Source organism: Macrotis lagotis, chromosome X (genome assembly GCF_037893015.1).
Source record: "Macrotis lagotis isolate mMagLag1 chromosome X, bilby.v1.9.chrom.fasta, whole genome shotgun sequence".
NCBI lineage: Eukaryota > Metazoa > Chordata > Mammalia > Peramelemorphia > Peramelidae > Macrotis > Macrotis lagotis.
In genome coordinates this window covers 503,496,660-503,520,099 of record NC_133666.1, presented here as the reverse complement: position 1 = coordinate 503,520,099, position 23,440 = coordinate 503,496,660, and the positions used below count along the sequence as shown (strand labels likewise).

Genomic DNA, 23,440 nt, shown 5'->3' with positions numbered 1-23,440 from the left:
AAAAGACATCACTTGAAATAAAGTAACATAGTATTAAAAATTACTTATCATTATATTTTCTCTCCAGCTAAATCATTTAATCAGAAAAGTGCCCCTAACTTCAATATGCAAACTCATGTGTGTCTATTGAAAACACATCATAGTTAAACTATTTTATTTTTTTGTTACAGATAGAAGCTTTAGATAGGAGTCTTGAAGACCTACTAACTAGAGTTGATGAATTTGTTGGGATGCTAGATATGGTATGTTTTGGCTGAACTCATTTTGCTGTTCTTTAAATGTTTATAAATATGCATTTGCATTTAAATAATCATAATGCTCTCAATTTCCATTTCATTTTGAAGACATTGTTTAGTTCTTTAAGTGCTCTGTTCCTACTAAAGTTATCCTGTGTTTACTTTATTGATATTTTTTCAGTGAAACAAACAACCCTTGAAGGAAAGAATAGTCTCTTATCTTTGTGTCATTAAGAAGGACCCAGTACAGTGCCTTATAAAGAGTGGCAATTTAAGCTTTTAAAATGGCACCAAGGAATCTAAAATGGAAAGGAACATATCTACAGATTAATTGAAGTAATAGAAACTCAACTTATATATTTGCAATCTAATAATAGTGTTCATAGTTTTCTCTAATTCATATTCGTTATGCTATTTTGCTTTAGATTCGAAGTGACTCCTCACAAGTAGTTAATGAAAGTGTACCTCATATACACTCCAAAGCTACCGAAATGAGTGAGATATATAGAAAGATTGACAAATTGGAGGTAGGTGTAGTGACTTTTAAAAGTATATGATTCAAATTAATTTTGACAATGTCAATTTTCCAGTATTTTATATTATTTATGGCTTATTTTTTAATTGAAAATTTATTTGTTTATATCATTTTCAAATTTTCATTTATCCTTTTGTATAAACTTGGTCTCAACTGGGACATCCAGCATAGCATAAACAAACCAGTAATAATCAGTAGATATATTCAAACTGACTTGGGTAAAATAATGGAAAATAAGTTGGTTTTCTGCTCTCAGAAGAAATCAGTGAGAAACAATGGGTTTTAACTTTTACTAGATTTTTATGGCATGGTTGCTAAGTGTTTAGAGATCCTGGAAAACAGTGAGAATGAGAGAAAACAGTTTAGAAAAATATTGAAGATACATTTTCTTAACGGGATATGAGATAATCTCGCAGGCTATTTATTCATATATTGAGTCAAACTATACTTGTTTTATGGGTGGCTTAATGTTTTTGTTGGGACATCATTAAAAATAACTGATTACTTTTTTTTTAGTATTTGTTAAAGAGTCCGAGAAACGTATACATGAAATTAGGCAAGGCTCATTGTTGTGAAAAAGCAGGTTTTGTTTTCAAAATTGTTTAAGATATGAATTGGATACTATAATAAAAAAGTGCCACTTATTAACCTGCTATATCTTTTCTTTAGTTTTTCAACAGAATGGACATGAAAAATTGTACACAGACATTTATGTAAATAGGATTGGAAGGCAGGGGAAATTTTGTATTCTTTCATGTAGGTTTATTAGTTTCTAGTATTTTTAATTTTTACAGTCACCTGTAGAATTAGGCCACACACATAAAAAAATACTGAAAAGCCTTCTGGGTTTTTTTTTTATTGTGTTTTCTTTCTACCTAGGCCTTTGTTAAAATGATTGGAAATTGTGTGACTAGAATGGAAGACCAGGTGACAAAAGCAGAAGCAGAACTTGGGACATTCCCCAACTCATTAAAGAAACTTTTGCATACCATTAATGTGCCATCCTTTCTTAATGTAAGTTAATTTTAGAAGTTTTATTTTATTGTAGTTTTTTAAAAGCTGTCAATAGTTTAAATTATAGCCCTAAATTTGTACATAAGTACACTAGCTAGTTCCTTATACACAGGTGTGGGTGGGAAGAAATTTTTAAAATTAAGAATTAACTGCTGGGGCAGCTAGGTGGCGCAGTGGATAAAGCACCGGCCCTGGAGTCAGGAATACCTGGGTTCAAATCCGGTCTCAGACACTTAATAATTACCTAGCTGTGTGGCCTTAGGCAAGCCACTTAACCCCATTGCCTCGCAAAAAAAAAAAACTAAAAAAAAAAAATTAACTGCGTAGAGAACATTTCTGAGATGTTTTCAACTGTGGTAAGAGCAAAGATAAATTTGAAATTTGAAGGATTGGGATGTTTTTTCAAAAAAAGATGTTACTTCTTTCTATAATATGTATAATTTTTCTTTTTTTTACAATTATTTCCAGAAGTCATATTCCACAAAGCAACAACAAACGGTTTATGAACCTCCTATCCTTTTCAGGACAGAAGACTATTTTCCTTGTTGCCAAGAAGGACCTCAGGCATGATATTGGTCAGGACAACTAATTAGGAAAATACTTGTATCGAAGCAGAAGTTCCTATCTTGAAGAGATTAGTATTATATATATATATATATCTACAATTTAGTGTATTTAAGGTTCTATGTATATTAAGCAGGCAGTATTTTAAAACAATATTTTTCATTGTGTGCAGAATACATAGCTTCCCATGTCTTCCAAATTCAAAGTCTGTTTAAATGGGGGAGTAAATTAAGTAAACATTTACTTACACTTATCAAAATTGCAAATTTTCTATTTATATCAACTCTACATGTCAACAGTATTACCTTGAAGACTTACCTCCAGTCTTAAAAGAAAAAACTACTGAAGCATTAAAAATTATTTGTTAATATTCTTAAACTAGGAAGGCTTGTCAACCATTATTTTTTTAATGAACCGTAGAGTTAACATGAGTTAAACTTGATACATTTTGAACTGTAAAACTCTGTAAGACTTGACTTGTAATTAATCTTGAAAAATATATTCAAAAGCTAGAGCTGAAATCTTTAGTTTGTAAATGTGTACAGTTTGACTTATAATTTAAAATCAATTAAAATTGAAGACTTATTTGCATAATTTTTTTCTTGCAAGGTTATTGAGCAAGAACATAGAAAACTGTTTTTAAACAAGTTTTATTTTGGATACAGATTTCCATTTCCTTAGTAGATAACAATAAATTTTAAGAACTTCAATAAAAGCTTTAGGTGAGAAAAAAGTTATACATTTTAACTCTTAGCTAATATTTTAGCAAAAATCATACAGTTCTTACAAGTTGTAGGATCATAGAAAATTAGAACTATTGAAGTCTAGTTCTTATCCCTCTGATGAAGAAATAATTGCACTGGGCTTCACAGTTACTAGTCACAAAACCAGTTTGTGGAAGATTTAAGAGTGAAAGAGGAAAAATCTGTACTGTCTACCCTTAAGGGTAGGCTTTGCATTCTTAGTAAGATTTTAGAGTTGGAAGAGACTAACTCCCTCATAGTTGAGGAAACTGAGGCACAGCAATGATGTAACTTGCTGAAGGCCTTACAAGTGAAAGGTAACAGAATATTCCAACTTCAAGTCTGGTGTTATGCTACATTAGAGCTGTTCAACTTTAGGTTATCTTGGGGTTGCACTAAAATAATTATTTGAGGGCCACACCCAGAATAAAAAAACATAGTCCCTGTTCAATGGACAAAGCACTATGTGATGGCTCCAGGACCAAGGTTCTTTGATATAAAAAATTGCCTCATAACTTCTTAGAGAGTGGTGGAATGCATGTCATCAGTATGAAAGGCAAAGGCACAAACAACAAAGTGACAACACAACAGTGTAAAGGTAGGTGCATACTGACTAGTCTGTATCATACAGATGGAATGCATCCCATAGATAGATTGAAAATTCTGTGTGATATGTTCCATCTGTAATCCTGCTTTAAAACACCAGATAATTATCAATGAGATTATTATTAGTGATGGAATTAAATCTAATATGCATTACATGCAAATCATTGGGTTTTTTTGGTCATGAAAAAAACCCACAGGCAGCCTGCATAAAATTGCTCTTTGGATATAAGATGGTTCATTTACGACAGCTAAAAGATTTAGTCCTTTCTGTATAAGATTTCACCTTCAGCTTGTTCTGCTTTCCAGTGAAAAGGACAAGTAGGGGCCTGGGTACATTCTACATTACTTTATTGCAAGTAATACTAGCACAAATAGAACTAGGATAAGTCACTAGGACTTTACACTTATCTCATTTTTTTACTGTTTGATAATCTAACCACTATTTACTGTGTCCTTGTTCTTGGCTCTCTCCCTCTCTTTGTGTGTGTGTGTGTGTGTGTGTGTGTATATGCAGGTTAGACCAATACTGATCCATGCAAAGTTCTGTACTTGGTTTCAAAAAACCAAATGTACAAGTGGAGACAAAGATGGGGCTTATACAGTACATTACCAGAAAGAGGCCTGTAGGGTTTCAGCATTTAACATTGAACCAGAAAAACAAAATAGATGAAGTTCCTCCACTTAAGTCTGACTTTACTTGTGACCCTTTCAGCTCTGACAGAGTACAAGTTCAGGTAGTTTCTGTTGAGCCCTATAGACTTCAAGTACACTCTAGAAATTAACTGTGTTCCATCTAAAGACCAGGAAAGTTTGGAGAGACTTGCCACCAGGATGGCTAATCAGTAACAAAGGTGTTCTGGTCAAAGGATCTCAAAAATTCTAATTTGTACCGAGACGTGGAAAGGTCAGCTGCATCAGCATCCACCAGGAAACCAAGCCTACTCTACAAAGGCATCTTGCCATGTGCAGTTTTGCCCAGCTCCTCATTTACCAACTTTCCTCTACCCCTTTTTCCTCCAGCATGAAAAACCCCACCAGACCCAGATGCCATGCTTCTTCCTCCTCCCCCCAGCTAATCTCAGCTTTGGCTTGTCATTTCAGCCATGTCCAACTCTTCATGATAACCCGATTTGGGGACTTTCTTGACATCAGCAAAAAATGTTTTTGTCTTGTCTAGTCAATCATACAGCTTTTATGATTTGAACTCAGGAGTCTTCCTGACTTTAGGTTGAGCACTTTATCCAATGCAACTTGGCTTTGGCATTCTACTCTGAAGCTGAGCTATCATGGTGAATAAAATCTCACCTAGTATCTAGTAGAAATTGGATCATATTTCACATGCCATTTAGACCCAAGTCACTAGGGCACATCTAACACTAGTATTTGCCCTGTTGCTTCCTTTTCCACCTCTTGTTCTTAGAACAATAATCAAATCAAATATTATTACTGTTAGAAAGGGCATGAAAATTCACTGCCCTGTAAATCCATTCAAAGTCCCCATGACTGAGCCCTACTACTCTGCTGTATTCCCATATTGATGTAAATTCCTTGCCAAGAAAGTTGCTTAAACTGAAGATAAGCTGCTCAGATCTCACACTAATTCCATCAAAACCACAAAGTTTAGGGACTGCTAGGTGGTACAGTGGATAGAGCACCGGCCCTGGAGTCAGCCTTAAGACACTTAATAATTACCTAGCTGTGTGGCCTTAGGCAAGCCACTTAAGTACATCTGCCTTGCAAAAACCTAAAAAACCCCACAAATTTTGCATCAGACTAAATGATGATCAAGAAATGCATAAAACTAAGAGTACACCAAAAAAAAGTCAAACTCATGATCAAGAGACCAAAATCCATAACTTGCTGATTGATTCCATGAGAACAAGAAATATTTAAACAAAATCAAATGGCTAAAAATGAGAAAATTATATCAACAAAACTGGTAAACAGGTTGAAGAAAGATAATTTTAAAATATGAATTCCCTGAAAATCTTGATAAAAAAAATTCCAAGAAATATGAAATAACTACCTAGAACTATTACTAGACAAGTGGACAGTATTAACTGAATCCTTCTTTTTGGAATCTGCTCCCCACAAAGGAAAAGTTCCCAGGAATAGCATGGCTAACATTCAGAATTCCTCTGTTAAAAGAAATATCCAAATATCCAGAAAGAAATAACAAGCATCTATATTTTACAAGGCAATAGAGATGGGCTTGCAACCAAAAATAATTTAATTTGCAAATCCTAAAGGGGAAAATGGACTTTAATTGAAAAGAAAACTTGGAAGCATTCCTGATAACCGAGTTTAAGTAAAAATTTTGAAATACAAAAACAAGATTCCAGAAAAAACTAAGTAAATTGATTTGACGAATTAAATATGGGCTAACAGCAGGGAAAAAACAATGCCTTCCAGGAGTATTGAGATTAAATAAGAAAAACACAGGTCCTCAAAGTAGATGGGTTCTGTAAGAAAGGGGTGTAATTTTATCTTTTAATTGTGGATTGTGAAAATATGCAAAGTTGATGGGATGAAGGAGAAGGCTGGGAGGGAAACAAACTTGCTGTTCCTAAAAGGATTAAAGGAAGAAGAGGAAGGGGCTTACATTGTATCTTTGCCTGGAAAAAATTGTGGTATATAAATATAATGGAATATTATTACCTCATGAGATGACCAGAGATGATTTTAGAGAAGGCTAAGCAGCATGAGTTGTGAAGTAAGAAGAATCAGGCAGTCAGGTGGTGTAGTTGATAGAATGCCAGGCCTGAAGTCAGGAAGACTTGAGTTCAAACCTATTCTCAAACACTACTAGCCATGTGATTGATAATGAAAAAGTCACTTAACTGTTTACCTTTAGTTCATTTGTAAAATGGGAAGGAAAACTGCAGACCACTTGTGTTTTGGCCAAAAAAAATCCTCTAATGACATCACTGAGTCAGAGACAACAAGAATAATCAAGTGAATAATTTACACAAAAAATAGGGGGGAAAAAACACTTGAAAAGACTTTAAAGAACACAGATCAAAGCAATGACCAACCATGCCTCCAAAAAACCAGCATTAAGTAATTGGATAAAAGTAGGTAGCACCTTCCAGAGCTCTCTGCCCAGAGTAAGAGTAAGCGAGTCAGAAAATTGGTCAGAATAATAGAGACTTTTTTGTATTGATATCCCCCAGAAGGTAAAGCAATTAGGATCAAAACCAAGAATTGCCTATACAGCTAGATTATGCAGTTGCAGGGGAATGGGGGAACCTGGTCAAAGTTCTAAGGCAAAGGGGCCACTAGATGGTGCAGTTTATAAAGCACTGGCCCTGTAGTCGGAGTACTTGAGTTCAAATCCAGTCCCCAGATACTTAATAAGTGCCCAGCTGTATGACCTTGGGGAAGTCACCCTTAACCCCATTGCCTTGCAAAAACCAAGAAAAAAAAATTCTAAGGTAGAAAAAAATGCTTGTTGTTGCTCACACAGATAGAAGAATGAGAAAATGGGAGCACATCTCTTCCTTAGGTCATACCACCCAAGAAGAACTGAAAGCTTAGAAATCCCCCAGAACTAGCTCGGAAAGCAGCAATTAAAGTGCAAGGAGACTATGCCCCGCTCCATCTAGGGAGCAGAATACGATTTTTACATTAAGTTAAAAGTCAAGAAAGTCTGAGAAAATAAGCAAACAAGTCAGAAGTGAAAGGGAAGGTCAACACAAACTCAGAAAACAAAGCCTTGAAAAAAATTTTCAAAAATTCCCTGAAGAAAAAAAGTACTTAAAAATAAAGATAATTGGTCAAATGGAGAGGTAAAAAGTTAAGAAAAATCATTCTTTGGGGCAGCTAGGTGGTGCAGTGGATAAAGCACTTGCCCTGGAGTCAGGGTTCAAATCCAGTCTCAGACCTAGCTGTGTGGCCTTGGGCAAGCCACTTTAACCCCCTTTGCCTTGCAAAAATAAACAAAAAAATCATTCTTTGAACTTGTAAGACCAGCGAAGAAACCTCTGCCAGACTAAGCACAGAGTCCAGGCCACCATGGCTCTCAGTGTAGCCGCGGCCCTTGGTACAGTCCTGAACCTCAGCACAAACCAGATCCCAGGAAATAGAGAGGCCTGCAGAGCCACTGGGCAAGGAGTTGCCAGCAGCTGCTCCTGTCTCTGGGAAAGGACTCTTATGCTCTGTCCATACTCAGACCCTGGTCACAGTCTGGGCCCCCGTAATACCATAGCAGGGACCCTCCTCACAGCTCCAGAGCGGAGGGGAGTGCTTGTGGCCATCCACAGATCAAAACAATCAGGAGAGGCAGAGCTTCTCATAAGACCTTGAAGGAATTGAGGTCCTTGCAGAGGGTGTCCCAATAACACTCAAAAGCTCAGGAAGCACCCCAAAACCAGGGCAAAGGCTGGGGAAATGAGTAAATAGAAAAAAAAGGAACCTGACCAAAGACAATTACTTTGGTTCTATGGAGGATCAAAACACACACTCAGAAGATGACGAAGTCCAAACTTCTGTATCAAAAGCCTCCAAGAAATATAGGTGTTCGGCTCAAACTATGGCAGAGTTTAAAAGATTTTGAAAATCAACTAAGGGAGGTAGAAGAAAAACTGGGAGAAATGAAAGATACAAGAAAAACATTAAAACCAAGTCAGCATGGGGCAGCTAGGTGGCATAGTGGATAAAGCACCAGCCTTGGAGTCAGGAGTACCTGAGTTCAAATCCAGCCTCAGACACTTAATAATTACCTAGCTGTGTGGCCTTGGGCAAGCCACAACCCCATTTGCCTTGCTAAAAAACAAAAACAAAAACCCAAGTCAGCAGCTTGGTGAAGGAGATCAAAAACATGCTTAAGAAAACATGTTAGATCAAATGGAAAAAAGTAGTTCAAAAAGTTCAAAAAGAATACCTTGAAAAGCAGGACTGGCCAGATAGAAAAGGAGTTAAAATCATTCTTTAAAAATTAATTAGGGGCGGCTAGGTGGCGCAGTGGATAAAGCACCAGCCCTGGAGTCAGGAGTACCAGGGTTCAAATCCGGTCTCAGACACTTAATAATTACCTAGCTATATGGCCTTGGGCAAGCCACTTAACCCCATTTGCCTTGCAAAAACCTAAAAAAATAAAATAAAATTAATTAGAATTTGACAAATGGAAGCTAATGATAACAAATTAGCAAGAAACAAAAATGAATGAAAAAAAGAAAATGGGGAAATACCATTGGAAAAATAGCTGATTTGGAAAACAGATTAAGGAAAGAATTATTGGACTAGCTGAAAGTCATGATTAAAAAAGAGCTTAGGGGTGGCTAAGTGGCACAGTGGATAGAGCACTGGCCCTGGAGTCAGGAGTACCTGAGTTCAAATCCAGCCTCAGACACTTAATAATTACCTAGCTGTGTGGCCTTGGGCAAGCCACTTAACCCCATTTGCCTTAAAAAAAAAACAAACCTAAAAAAATCTCTAGACTTGGAGTAAAAAAGAGTTTAAAGAAATTATCATGGAAAACTGCCCTGTTATTCTAGAAACAAAGGATAAAATGGAAATTAAAATAATGCACCTGAAAGAAACCCCAAACTAAAAATTCCCAGGAATATTATAATTCCAGAACTCCAAGATCAAAGAGAATATTTATAAGCAGTCAAAAAGAAACAATTCAAACATTGTGGAGCCACTAGCAGGATTACCCAGGATTAAGCAGCTTCTACATTAAAAGGTCTCTTTAAAGCAGTTAGGATCATAACCAAGATTCGCCTATACAGCAAAACTGAATATAATCCTTCCAGGGGAAAAAAGGATATTTAATGGGAACTGATTACATGGCTACATGTGAAAGTAATTTTAACTCCTAAGAATTTTATTATACATAGAAAAAAGGTTTGAGTTGACTATGTGATATAGGGACAGAGTTGAAAGAGAAAATGGGAAAAAATAGGATTGAGGAAAATATATACTACTCATAAAAAAAAAATTTAGAGCAAGGTTTTTCTTATAAAGACCTCATTTCTCAAATATGTAGAGAACTGAGTCAAATTTGCACAAATCCAAGTTATTCCTCAATTGATAAATCGTTTTTTAGTTTTGCTAGGCAATGGGGTTAAGTGGCTTGCCCAAGGCCACACAGCTAGGTAATTATTAAGTGTCTGAGGCTGCATTTGAACTCAGGTACTCCTGACTCCAGGGAAGGTTCTCTATCCATTGTGCCATCTAGCTGCCCTCCTCAATTGATAAATTGACAAAGGATATAAACAGGCAGGTTTTTTTTTGAAGCAATCAAAGTTAGCTACTCATATTAAAAAATGCTCTAAGTTCATTTTTAAATTAAAAAAATTTTTAAAACTCTTGAGGGTATCAGATCGGTTAATGATAAAAAAAGGAAAATGATAAAGGTCAGAGATGTGGGGAAAATGGGTCACTAATGCATTTTTGTTAGAGACATGAATTGATTCAGTGATTCTGGGTAACAATTTGGAACTAAGATCAAAGGATTATGAAGCTTTGATCCAGAAATAACACCACTAGGTCTGTATCCTCAAGAGATTAAAATAGGGGACAGTGAGGATGAAGGGCCTATTTTTATACTACCATATTTAGCATCTCCTTTTGTGGTGGCAACAAACTTGAGAGGATAGCTATCAAATGTCTGAATGGGTTGTGGTATATGATTGTAATGGAATATTATTGTGCTCTAAAAAATGATGCGCAGGATGATTTCAGAAAAACTGTGAAGACATAAACTGATATAAAGAGAGGTGAGCTGCAGGTGGGGGAGGTAAGGGGATTGTCAGTGTACACAGTAAAGTAATAATAATCAAATGTGAATGACTTACCAAAAAGATATGATGGAAAATGCTACTCTTTCCTTATATATGCAGTTTTCCCTTAAATTAAGTTTTTTGTTGTTTTTGTTTTGGCATATTTTTATGCTAGTGTTTAGTATAGTGCCTCATGTATATAAACAAGTGCTTAATAAATGCTTTTTTAAAAGTCAATTAGTTTTATTAGGTATATACTCTAATATCCTATCTTTATTCTAACCAGCCAGTATCTTTCTGGATCCTGTTCACCAGAAACTGGCTAACTCTTATTTAGCTTTGTGATCTACAAATTTGTTAATTAGGCCATGTTTATCTTCAAGTATTAGCACTTAAGACCTAAAATCATAACATGAAAGTTGCATTTAAATCAACATCTTTTAAAAAATGTTTTCCTTATTTAAAGCAATAGGGTCAAATGACTTGCCCAAAGTCACACAGCTAGGCAATTATTACATATCTGAGGCCGAATTTGAATTCAGGTCTTCCCAACTCCAGGGCTGGTGCTCCATCCACTGCAACACGTAGCTGGCCCCTACTTAATCTCATTTTACAAGAAATTAAGTTGGGGTCCAAAGGAAGTGTTCACTTCAATTTACAGATCATTGTTTAGAAGAATCTATATTTACCAATATCGGTCATTTTCACTGAGTATGTTTTTTAAAAGTATAATTCTTTCATAGTACTTCATTTTATATAGTCCCTTCTGAATATGGTTTTAATGTAATCACAAAAAAAGTATTAGCTAATCATGCTTTTTAATATATAAAAATCTAAAAATTGCTATCCTTGGTGCTAGACATTTTTGGTCACTGCTGAAAATACCAATGGAAAGTCAAATTCACTAGGCAAACCAGCTTGGAAATGTTTCCTTTTGGACTAATTACAAAGTCTAATGAAAAACATTCTTACATAAAGTAAAAGCCACTTTAAAAACATAGCCCCCAGGGTGGCTAGGTGGCCCAGTGGATAGAGCACTGGCCCTGGAGTCAGGACTATCTGAGTTAAAATCCGGCCTCAGACACTTAATAATTACCTAGCTGTGTGGCCTTAGGCAAGCCACTTAATCCCATTTGCCTCCCAAAAACCTAAAAAAAAAAAAAGCTCCCCAACTTCTTGCAGATCAAATTCACCAGCATTATAAACATTATAAAGTTAATTTTAAGTACAAAAATTAAATTTTTAATTAAGAAAAAAATTTACTCATACTGGGTAGACACTTTTAAAATTCTATTTGTCTATCTTTTACAACAAACTGAAGTATTTTAAAATTATACTTTTGAAATATAATACATATCAAATACTGATGTATATATTTTTTCTTTTTTTTTTTAAACAAGGCAATGGAGGTAAATGATTGGCCTAAGATCACATAGCTAATTAAGTATCAAGTGTCTGAGGCTGGATTGAACTCAGGTCCTGACTACACTCCACTACCTAGCTGCTGGATAAGTTTTTATAAGTGGTCCCAAGATTTATTTCACTTGAAAAACTCTTACCAAATGAATAGTTTAAAAACTAGTCAAAAAGCAAACCAACAATCAAAAGTTCATGAAATTGAATGTCACAGGTTATAATAGATAATTTGTCTTGGCAAAGCATAATGTTAAGAGTTTGACCCTGAAATGAAGAGTCGGTGTCAAGTCTGCAATTCTCTGAAGGATCGTATTGTCCTACACTAGTTCAAGGGACCACTCTTATTCCCAACATAGGAATGACAAATGTATATCTAACTTGATAAATGGTTTCTATATAATAATATCTACAATTTAGTCCATAAGATGCTATCCATATACAGCAACAGTTTATTCTCTGGCTCTAATGAGCTAATATTGATGAATTATACAACTGCCTTTAGATTTTGCTTACCACCTTTAACAATGGGCATTTTAATACTGTATAAAAACTGTTTATTGGGTCAAACATCAAGGTCATGACAGTGTTATACAATTTAAAAAATGAAAAACATTTCTTCATTTTCAATAGGAAAATATGAAGCTTTAATTCAAAATAGACATTTTGAAAACAATTTATAAAAAAATTTTAAATGGGAAAAGTTCAGCAAGCTTTTTCTTTGAAGTTTACAATAGGAGAGTACATTAACAATCACAATCCAATTATACAATTGCTTCAAAAGACGCAGTGTAACAGTTTCATGCAATATTATCCCAAAAAATAGTTCCACTGAATAACAGGACCCAAGTTTTCCAAAGAGCATTCCAACTTTTCCATCATATGGGTTTTAAACTCTATTCAATAAAGAGCAACAAGAAATGAGATGTCTGCTTTCTCCACCCTCCCCACCCCCGCCCAGAATTTGAACAATATTTTAAACAGATTTAATGACTAGATTGGCTACCATTATTGGATCCAGCTCAGTGATTTTAGATTTTATAAGATTCTAGCTGATATCCAAATATCTCCATTTATAGTCAATGTATAACAGAATAAAGACCATATCATTAAACATCAGTAAAATGACATAATAAACCAAATAGTTGTATCCTTCCATTTTTCCAATGTTAAGGAAATCCTGTTACTGTTAAATTGTAATATACCAATTGCTAACAGTCATTAGGCCTAGTTTAATTCTGTTAGAGCCACTGAAAAATCTTAGTCAGCATGTCACTACTACACTGACATGGATATTAGTAACCACCAAGTAGTAAAAACTTCTGTATACCTATTTCCGTATCTCATAAAAACTGTCCCCTTCTGTGCAGTTTCTGAGCAAATTAAGGGGCAAGGAAAATTCTTAAGGTATTCCAAATTTCTCATTGATTAGAAGGCACTAAGAAGGTACTGCCTTATCTTTTTGTATGGAAAGTAAAACATGTCAAAAAAGGAAAACATAGTGAAATGTATTTCTGATATCTAGAGAAGAATACTTGATTTTTGGTAATAATAATGCTTCTAATATATCAACTATATATACCACATACCAAATTTAGGATTTGGGTATATAAATGAAACTTTTTGATTTCTATAAAATATAAAAGTAGTACATTTGGAAAATTATAAATTGGTCACAGTACAAGCAAGTATTTTACAAAGGAGAAATTAGCAAAAAGTTAATGCAGCACACCATCACTGTGCCACATGCATCACTGGATTTTTACTTACCACTTGTACTCCTGTCTCTTAAGAAAAAGTCTGCTGTACCATTCACCACTAAAAGAAAAACTAGCTACTGTGATGAATGCAAAAGTGGATAACAAAAACAAATACAAAAAACCAGAACAAAACAAAAACAATGTGGTTTGGGTTTGTTTTCTAAATATCTTAACACTACTGGGTAAACAAATATATATAAAACATTAAGTGATTTAATTTACATGTAATTGGATAAACAAACAGAATGACCTCCACAAAAATAAAATAAAGAACCACTCATACTGTGTGCTCAGATTTGTCTAGAGAAGCAGTGTAAGATCACTGTAATTCATCAGGTCATTACACTGTAACACAAAATCTAAGTGCCCTACCCCCCGAAAAAACACTAAATTTAAAACTAACCTTTTGATTGCTTATTTGTGATTCCTTAAATAGCCTTTTACAAGGTTTGTGTTTCATGCTCAAAAGTGTAATCTGTGCTTAACATTTTTCAGTTCTGACATATCAAAGCCCAAAAGCACAGAAGGTTTGTAATTTTTTATTGCTCTTAGGCATGTATATCTTCTTTTCCCAAAAAAGGATGCAACATCAATTTTCCACACCCAGAGAAGGGATGATAACAGTTCTATCTCTCTTTTGCTAGGATATGGTCTCTTATGGAAATAATCTTTAAGAAACTTCTTTTTCTCTTCATATGAACGGTCTTCAAACTTTTGGGGATTTAGTGCTAGAATTTGAAGAGCATCATCATTTATTAGTGGACCTTCAGTCCTGCTTTCATTCTTTTGTTTTTTAGAAGGCACATTCACTGTTTTTTCAGAAACAGAAGCAATGTCATTATCTATGATAAGAGGTGGTTCTTTATCCCTTTGGTCCTCTGCCCCAGAATGGAGATCAGGAAGTTTTCTCTTGACAGGAAAAACAGAATCATGTAACTCACCATTCACTAATGGCAGTTCTTTTTCACTAAGATCAGGCTGAATCAGAAGATCTGAACTATTAACTTTGGGAGCACTCCTGCATCGTAACAAATGAACAGAAATTGCAGTCATTGTCATTTTTCCAGTATACACCCCACAGCAATGGATGCACTTGAAAGCGGGAGATTTCAAAAATGAATGTACAGTTGGCATAACATGATGTTTTTCCTTCAAATGTATTTCATATGTTTCTGTGGTCACAAAAGTACCAAGGCAAAATGGACAGGTACTGACTTGTTTTCCAGGATTGTTGTGGTCTTCAGCAGTATGTGGCCTAATTTTAACATAAATTGGTACAAGGGTCTTAGAGTACATTCCAGCTAGTATTGCCAAATACACTTCCCTTTCTCCAAGTTCTTCCTTTGGCAATATGGTAATAAAATCAATATGAGGAAATATCAAGTCACCATTAGCATCATTATCTAACTGGAAACCTCTGCTGCTATAATCCACAGATAATCTCTTTTTTCCAAGGTGCACAGTCCGATTGTGATCTGAAAGACTTTTAATATTATGGAAAGTGCATGAACAGAATAAGCACCCCAAACCATGCATTAATAAATGATGCATAAGTTCCTCGTCCGATATGAAGCATTTACAAGACAGACAACGAAGAGTTTTCTCTTTCATCCATCTTAAAAATGGTGCACATGCTGCAAGTTTTTCAGGCTCAAGTTTTTCATTGGATCTTGAACCATCATGTTTATGTGCCACTTCCATGTGTACTTGGTAGACATTAGATGGAAAGAGTTCATTGCAAACTGGGCAGGTTTTCCACTGTTTAGCTTGTTTGAGACTGTGAGCTTGACTTGTTTCTGGAGTGGATGAAGATGCCTGGACAATCATATTTTGAGAAGTGCTTACCACTACTGGAGGAGAAGGTGCACCAGCTGGAGAATGAGATATCTGTGTAGCAGCACTAGACTGCATGAGTTGAATTGGCATCTGTGGTGCTGTAACATTTGCCACACCACCAGGGGGTACAGGTAATGTAACTGAAACTGGTGCTAAGGTATATGTAGGTATTCCATTAACTTGTTTCCCTGTGGGTATTAGCTGTCTAAGGATAGAACCTGCAGATAGGAAAGTGGCATTTTGAGAGATATTAGGTCTGACTGGCTGATTTACAGGTAGAACACCTGGTGTAACTGGTTGATTAAGGTGGAGTACTCCAGGTCTCACTGCCTGGCCAACAGGAAGAACTCCAGACATAACAGGCTGATTAAGTTGAAGAACCCCTGATGGTACTGTTTGGCCCATTGACAGAACCCCTGATGGGACTCCCTGGCCCACAGAGAGTACCCCTGATGGGACTCCTTGGCCCACAGGAAGTACCCCTGATGGGACTGTCTGGCCCATAGAGATCATCCCAGGAGGAACTGCTTGGATGACACCTGATGCAACAGGTTGATTAACAGGAAGCACATTAGGCGCAATGGGTCTAGTCATGGGAAGAACTCCAGGTCCAATAGGTCTATTTAAGGGTCCAACAGATTGATTAAGAGGCAAAAGTCCTGGGTGAATGGGTTGGTTTATAGGGAGAACGCCTGCTCCAACAGACTTATTAGCAGATCCAACCTGTTGGTTTAGAGGAAGAACTGTAGGACTCACAGGCTGATTAAGTGAGAGTCCATGAGAAACAAATACAGGCTGAGGAACAGATGCCTGAAGAGTAATATTATTCTGGGCCACTGGCAAAGGGCTAGATACAAGAGTTACATGTGATTGGGCAGTAGCAGGGGCATTATGGGTATGAGTCCCAGAGGCACTTGAGGCCACAGTTACCGCTTGTGACTGTACCAAAGTTTGGTTTTGATTATTCTGTGGCAAGGCAAGCTGAATGCAAGTGGAAGCAGCAGCTGCTAGTGCTGGAGCAGTGCTGCTAGTTAAAGGCGACATGGCCATATTTGCAGAAAGTTTAGGAGCAATGTGCATTTGCTTCAGAAGTCCTGTTTTCTTAATATGTTCTGAAATCACAGATCTGAGCCTATTTTCCAGATCTCTGTGTGTATCTGATGTCAAAATATGATACATTAAAGCATCCAGGCTGCTGGCACCTATGTTACATTTTTTACAATAGTACTTGTCCGAAGATAGAATTGTACTGGCAGGTGAAATGTTGTCATTTTTCACTTGCTCGGATATTTCATCAGTTCTCATGCCAAAGTAGGAGGTAATCAAGTAATTAAAATGTGCTATTAGTACATGCTTTTTCATGCTGTAGTACAGAGTGTTTGTAAAGTGACATTTTAAGCATGTGAAGTTTATCACATCATTCCTGGATGGTTTAGATTCACCCAAAATATTCATAGCATAATTCTGGATCTTCCGATGAGAAGAATGAAACATCCGAAAGTGTTTTTCCACAACTTTGGGCTGGGAAGTAAAAACACACTTTGAGCAAGGAACCACCAGCTCTTGGTCAATTTCATCCTCATGGTAACGATGCAAATGATTTTTCAACGAAGAAAGTAGTTTTGTTGAATATTTGCACAGGCTGCAACAGTATGGCTTTGTTCTATATCTCTGCAGGAAAAAATTTAAAAAAAAACACTCAGTATTAACTTTAAGAGAAACATGCTAAAATTATCAGAATTAACTTGTATATAGAATTGTAAAGTCCCTCAAAGAAGCTACTTATGGAATTAGGTCTCTAGAAGTATTGAAAGCAAAGATCCTCACTCCAATTTGTAAAGACAAATTTTTTTTCTTTCCAAATTAATTGTATTTATCCTGCATCTAATATCTAAACTGTATCAATTACTATCGAAGATAAATAATTCTTTTAATTACAATGTTACTCTACAAAGGCCTACTCCAAAATGTCTTAGCATGACAGAGGTGACTGGATTATCAAAATTCATGTCAGTAAAGTATAGTGTCTGACAGGTTTACCATGTTCAACAATCAAATACAGTCTTCTTTCCTAGGATCACCCCAGTTAAGTACAGAGAAGCTTTAATAGCAGGCAATTAATGAAAAAAAATTAAAAGTACAAACTGACCCTCTAACCTGTGTGATGCATTCATTTCCTTTTGTGCTAGTTATTGTAAAAAAAAAGTGAAGAATTAAAATGTAATGATCATATATAAATATTAACTTAGTTTTTTTGATACTGTAACTTTTGAGATTCTTGTTCAATGAAACCAAAAGATGTCAGAAAAATATATACCCAGGCTAGGTGGCGCAGTGGATAGAGCACCGGCCCTGGAGTCAGGAGTACCCGAGTTCAAACCTGGCCTCAAGACACTTAATAATTGCCTAGCTGTGTGGCCTTGGGCAAGCCACTTTAACCCCATTGCCTTGCAAAAAAAAAAAAAAAAAAAAAAACTAAACTAAAAAAAAAATATCATTAATGGACAAGCATAAACTGACAAATGAAGTGTTCCACTACTATGTAAACAGTTCATGGACAGAACCATAAGAAATGCCATCCTATTTCACTCTTCCTTGGCAAAAACACATTGGAATCTTCTTAGAGGAGGATTAGGATTGTAAGGTCTGAAAAAAAAAACTAGAAGTGAAATGAAAATATTCAAATATATGAAAAGTTAAACAGCAAGTAAAAACAACTGAAGAAATAATATTCTTTGAGAGTGAGTTTCATCCCAGAATCTCCAATAAGGGACCTGGAATATAACAAGCATTTATTAAATTGAATCAAGGAAGAGTTCTATTGAAGAATGACTTACCCATGGTGACACAGCTAGTTAAGTGTCTGAGGCTATTATCATTTGAATTTAAATCTCTTGCATTTTGGTCCCAGGGCTCTTATCAACAGCACCAACCTAGCTACCTCAAAAAATGAAATAGCACCCACCAAAAGGAGTTTGTATTGTAATGAGTCTATATAGAATAAATGTCAATATAAAGCAATTAGGGTGAGAAGGCATTAGCAACTAGGGGAATAGGAAAAGTTTCATATAATAGGTGAAGACAAAAAGTCTGAAGAGTAGTCTGAAGACAGAAAGGATTCTGGAAGGTGGAAGTGAGGAAAGAGTTTGTGTAAAGCCAAAGAAATGGAAGACAAAGTATTTGTGTGGAGAAATTGAGAGCCTAGTTTGGTTGCATTAAGAGTATACGAGGGGTAATAATTAAACAATGAGGCAGGAAGAACAGACTATGACCAAGTTGAAACTTTAAAACTAAACTTTAATCTGCAAAATAATATAATGGAGAGTGTTAGATTTGGAATTCAGGAAAATCTAAATTCAAATCCTGCCTCAGAATTGATTTGATCTATTTTTGCTTTATTTTTGTTAAGTCACTTAACCTCCTCTGTTCATCATTTCTGCATTTGTCAATGGGGGTAACAGCACATACCTCCCAGCATTATCGTGAGGATCAAATGAGATGACACAACAATTTGGAAGAGAGAAAAAGGATTAAGTAGTTTTGGATATGTTTAGTTTGGGGTGTTTCTGAAAGAAAATTTATAATGTACCATGAAGGATTAAGGCTGAAAGGAGAAAGCAACCATGTATACACACAGACACAGCCATACACATGCTACAGAAATAGGATATCTGCATAAAGATAATTAAATCTGTGGGAGCTGAGATAGCCATAAGAGGGTAAAGAGAAAATATAAGAGGCCCAGGACAGAAAATTAGGGATACACAGTTAAAGAATGTAACACAGATAATGAAACAACAAAAGAGACTGAGTAACAGTCAGTAAAGTAGGGGAAAAAACCAAGAGATTGGAATCATGAAATATCAGAAGACAGTGTGGTCATTCAAATACTATGAAGAGAGAAATGAGCATTAAAATTTGCAAACAAGAGACTGCTGGTAAACTTGGAGAAGAATTTCAATATTTGAAAGACAGATTGCATGGATTGAGGAATGAAAGAAAGTAGGGGCAATGAGTATAGATAGATTTTTTTAATATGGAGGAGATAAAGGAACAGGGTATAGGATCATAATTTGAGGGGAATGGTTCCCTCAAAGTATTGATGGTATGGAAGATTTAAGCCTACATGGACCAGTAATTGGGGAGAAGTTGATGATAGCAGAAAGGTTAAATGATTTTGCTTTTGGAGAACAGAGAAAGACTGGCCTCAATAAGGAGCAGGATCACCTCTTTATCAGACCTAAAGTTAAGGGAGATAAAGAGTTGGAGATGGTGTCAAAGGTTTCTGAGATGAAGGTAAGAGGCCAAAGAGGGTGATGATAAGTAAGAGACTAGGTCGTCAGGAAAAGGTTAAGGGAGTACAGTTTTTTGAAATATATTCTGAGGGAAACAAAGAAGGGAGTCAATCAAAGACTACCTTGCTGCAATAAAGGCCTACTTGAAGCAGTTTAAAATTAATTTATAGGTTATTTTTTTTATTTTTGGGGGGGGGGGGGAGGCAAGGCAATGGGGTTAAATGACTTGCCCAAGGGCAAACAGTTAGCTAAGTATCTGGTCTGAACTCAGGTCCTCCTGACTCCAGGGCCAGTGGTTTATCCACTGTGTCTTCTAGCTGCCCCACATAGATTACTTCTTTGGTTTCCCACAATGCCAACAGTGTGGGAGCAGAAGCAGAGGAGAAATGGTGGGAATATTCAGGGCTGGGATTTACATAGGTTAAGCAGTAATAGAAAAGGGGGCAAAGGATTCTATGGTAAGGGAAGAAAGCAAAGAAGAGAGGTAAATAAATGGCTTGACAAACTACTTAGTAGTATAAGGAATTAAAGGTCACAATGAAAAATGATAGGTTTAAATTAAATGGCTTAAGAAGTGTTAAGTTCTTATAAGAAAAATGGGGAACGTCAGAAATTTTGTATATAAAGACACTGATTTCTTGGGGTATAACTAACCCTATTTGAAGGAGGTAATGTGATTTATGGTTATTATGGAACTCAGAGAATAGAGAATTTGAGAAGAGTATCAACATGATTATTAAGTTTCCTAGTATAGGGAGAAGACAACAAGTCAATTATTGAACTGCTTAAGATGGGAGGGAGAATGACCTGGATAACATTAGAAATGGGAAGTAAATTTTGATAAAAGTGAATTCCAAAGGAGAAGTTATTGAAAAAAGAAAAAAAAAAAGATCTGAAAGCAGCAGTGGGTAGACAATATTCTAATTCTATCCCAGGAACAGTGTATGTGTATTTGCCAAGCAGAATGGGGAATAGAGGGGCAGATAAAGGTACATTCAAGGGTTGTGAAGATAAGATGTAATACTGTTTGGGAGAAGTCAGTTCTCAATGAGCTCAAGGTCCAGGATTAAGGAATGTTGTTCATCATGAAACAAATTTGAGAAGATTCAGTGATAGATGTGTACAGAGTTGAAGCAGAACAAAGGAAGGATAGAGTTGAAGGAAAGAGGGATAGAAGAGTAAGTGATAGGGCTTTGAAAAGGTCAGGAATCAACTACCTAGAGATTAGGAGACAAAGCTTGTGAGAGTTAGGCACAGAGGCAGTAGCAATGATAGATGGACAGTACAACCTTCAAGAGACATTCCTAGCAAGAGGCAAGAACGTAGGACCTTGGATAACCTAGATAACATTAGAACTGGGAAGTAAATTTTGATAGAGTGAATCCAAAAGAGAACAAGTTGTTGGAAAAAAAAAAGGTCTGAAAACATCAGTGGGTAGACTCTATCCCAGGAACAATGTATGTGTATTTGTCAAGTAGAATGGGGAATAGAGGGCTGACCTGAGAGAGGGAAGAGGAAGAAGGGAGGGACTGGAAATGGAGGAATAACATGGTCACAGTGATCTGATTAGTGAAAAATACAGTGGAATTTACTCCCCTTGTTCTAAAAATAACATTGCATAGATAACCATGTTTTTGCCTGTCCCAACATATTTGACTAACAAATTAAACACCGATCTTTTTCAAGCAAAGTACTGATTAGATTTCTGACCCAATCCAAAATTTAGTGGGGGTTTTTTTGGGGGGGGGGGGGTTTGCAAGGCAAAAGAGGTTAAGTAGCTTGCCCAAAGTCACACAGCTTGGTAATTATTAAGTGTCTGAGGCCGGATTTGAACTCAGGTACTCCTGACTCCAGGGCCAGTGCTCTATCCACTGCGCTACCTAGTCGCTCCCAAAACTTAGTTCTTTAAACCCATATATTACAAGTGTTTATACTTAAGCTCAAAAGAAATGTCTAGTCCAAATTTTTCACATGGAAGAAGATAGCCACTACTAAATTTACATACCCCTAACTCCTGAAGACACAAATAGTAGAACTGGTTCCTAAGTCTCCTCATCCAAATATGGTCTTTCTACCACACCATTCTATTTACCTGTATTACATTTTCTTTAACAGATTTGGTCTACTGATCTAGTCTCAAGATCACTTTGAATTTCAGTTTTCTCATATAAATATAGTCTTCAAAGTGGAGAGCTAGATAATTTTTAAGACCTCTTTTATGACTCATGAATTTTTTAAAGTTATTACTATGTTATATTTTCCTTTAAGATATTAAGCAAATTATAACCCAAAAGAGAGCTTTTGTTGTAGAATGCAATAAAAATCTCACTCCAACATGACATATTACTTAATACCTCTGGGACACAACCATTCAACTATATCTAAATTTACCTAAAGGAGTGAGCTAGTCTTGACTGGCATAATTTGCTCTTAATGTTTATTATGTTGGTTTCCAGTGACCACTACTTCCCCCTTTAAGTTTCCATCAACTTAATAAGCAGATATTCTCCAAGGTACTGAACATCTAATAGTTTTCAGAATTTTAAAGTTCCTTATAACTGGGTTACAATCTATCTTTCCTTTTCTTACTCTAAACAAAGTAGCCTGCTTTAACACACACACACACACACACACACACACACACACACACTCCATCTCTCTAATTAAGCAGGATATAAAACTGCCCTAAAGATGAGTAAATATCCAGTAAACATCCATATGCATAAGAAAAATCCCACCCATGTATTTCCCAAACATGAATTATCTTTTCCTCATCTCCACCTCAGTCTCTTCCTTTCAAAATAAAATGAAAACACCTTTTACATAGATACAATTACTTTCCATTCTGATTCCCAAATACTAATTGCTTCCTACTAAGCAACCTTGTATTATTAAAAATATTTATTCTACACCTTCTATAAAAATGCAGATTGTTTCCCATGATTGAATGTAATCTTTTTCAGAACAGGAATTTTTATTTGTCTTTGTTTTTATGCCTAGCACTAACAGGGTGCCTTTCATGTGTCCAACTCTTAATATTAAATGGAATACTGGATGCTCCATTTTTATTCTCAATGAACTTTACATGAAGGCACTCAATATTTTTTTTTGTTAAATATATTAAATATATTTAATTATTCAGCAGTGATATAGTCTACATGCACTACAGTTTAGAAGATCAAGAATAATCATTAAAGGCTAACCATAATTACAAAATTCTACCCTGGAAAGGATAGTTATGTGTACAGGGGGAAAAAAAGCATAATGAGGAAGACCTATATGTATAAAAATATAGCAGTTCTTTTTCCAGTAGGCAAGGAATTAGAAATTGTGGAATTATCTGTTCATTAATTAAAGAATGGCCGAACAAATTAGAGGACAGTAATGTAATAGAATACTATTGTGTTAGGAGAAATGATGAGCAGAATGGTTTCAAAACCTAGAAAGACTTACATGAACAATATTGAGTGAAGCGAATGCTGAACCAGGAGAACACAGTACACAGCAAGGACATTGTATGGTGATCAACTAACTATGATATACTTAGCTCTTCTCAACAGAATTCCAAAAGATTCATAATGGAAAAATGACAACCATTCAGGGAAAGAACTATGGAATTTGAATGGAAATCAAAGGATACATTATTCCTTTTGTTTTCTCTCATTTTTTTCTTTTGCTTTAATTCATAAGATGACTAATGTGGGGGCAGCTAG

General features: G+C 35.8%; 2 protein-coding genes across 6 annotated transcripts in view; one reads left to right on the top strand and one right to left on the bottom strand.

The window, feature by feature from the left end:
- LOC141501254 (biogenesis of lysosome-related organelles complex 1 subunit 4-like) overlaps positions 1-21,453 on the top strand; it is a 28,457-nt gene extending 7,004 nt beyond the window's left edge. The window contains exons 2-5 of one of the 2 annotated variants that reach the window (XM_074205064.1): positions 171-242; positions 662-763; positions 1,651-1,785; positions 2,254-21,453. In XM_074205064.1, the coding sequence (XP_074061165.1) occupies positions 171-242; positions 662-763; positions 1,651-1,785; positions 2,254-2,355 (411 nt within the window). In that variant the 3' untranslated portion in view covers positions 2,356-21,453. The remainder of the gene's footprint in view (positions 1-170; positions 243-661; positions 764-1,650; positions 1,786-2,253) is intronic. The other variant, XM_074205065.1, reaches the window with a different exon arrangement.
- Positions 9,804-23,440, bottom strand: part of ADNP2 (ADNP homeobox 2) — a 57,356-nt gene continuing 43,719 nt past the window's right edge. For 3 of the 4 annotated variants that reach the window (XM_074205060.1, XM_074205059.1, XM_074205062.1), the window contains one exon: positions 9,804-17,103. In XM_074205060.1, the coding sequence (XP_074061161.1) occupies positions 14,059-17,103 (3,045 nt within the window). In that variant the 3' untranslated portion in view covers positions 9,804-14,058. The remainder of the gene's footprint in view (positions 17,104-23,440) is intronic. The other variant, XM_074205061.1, reaches the window with a different exon arrangement.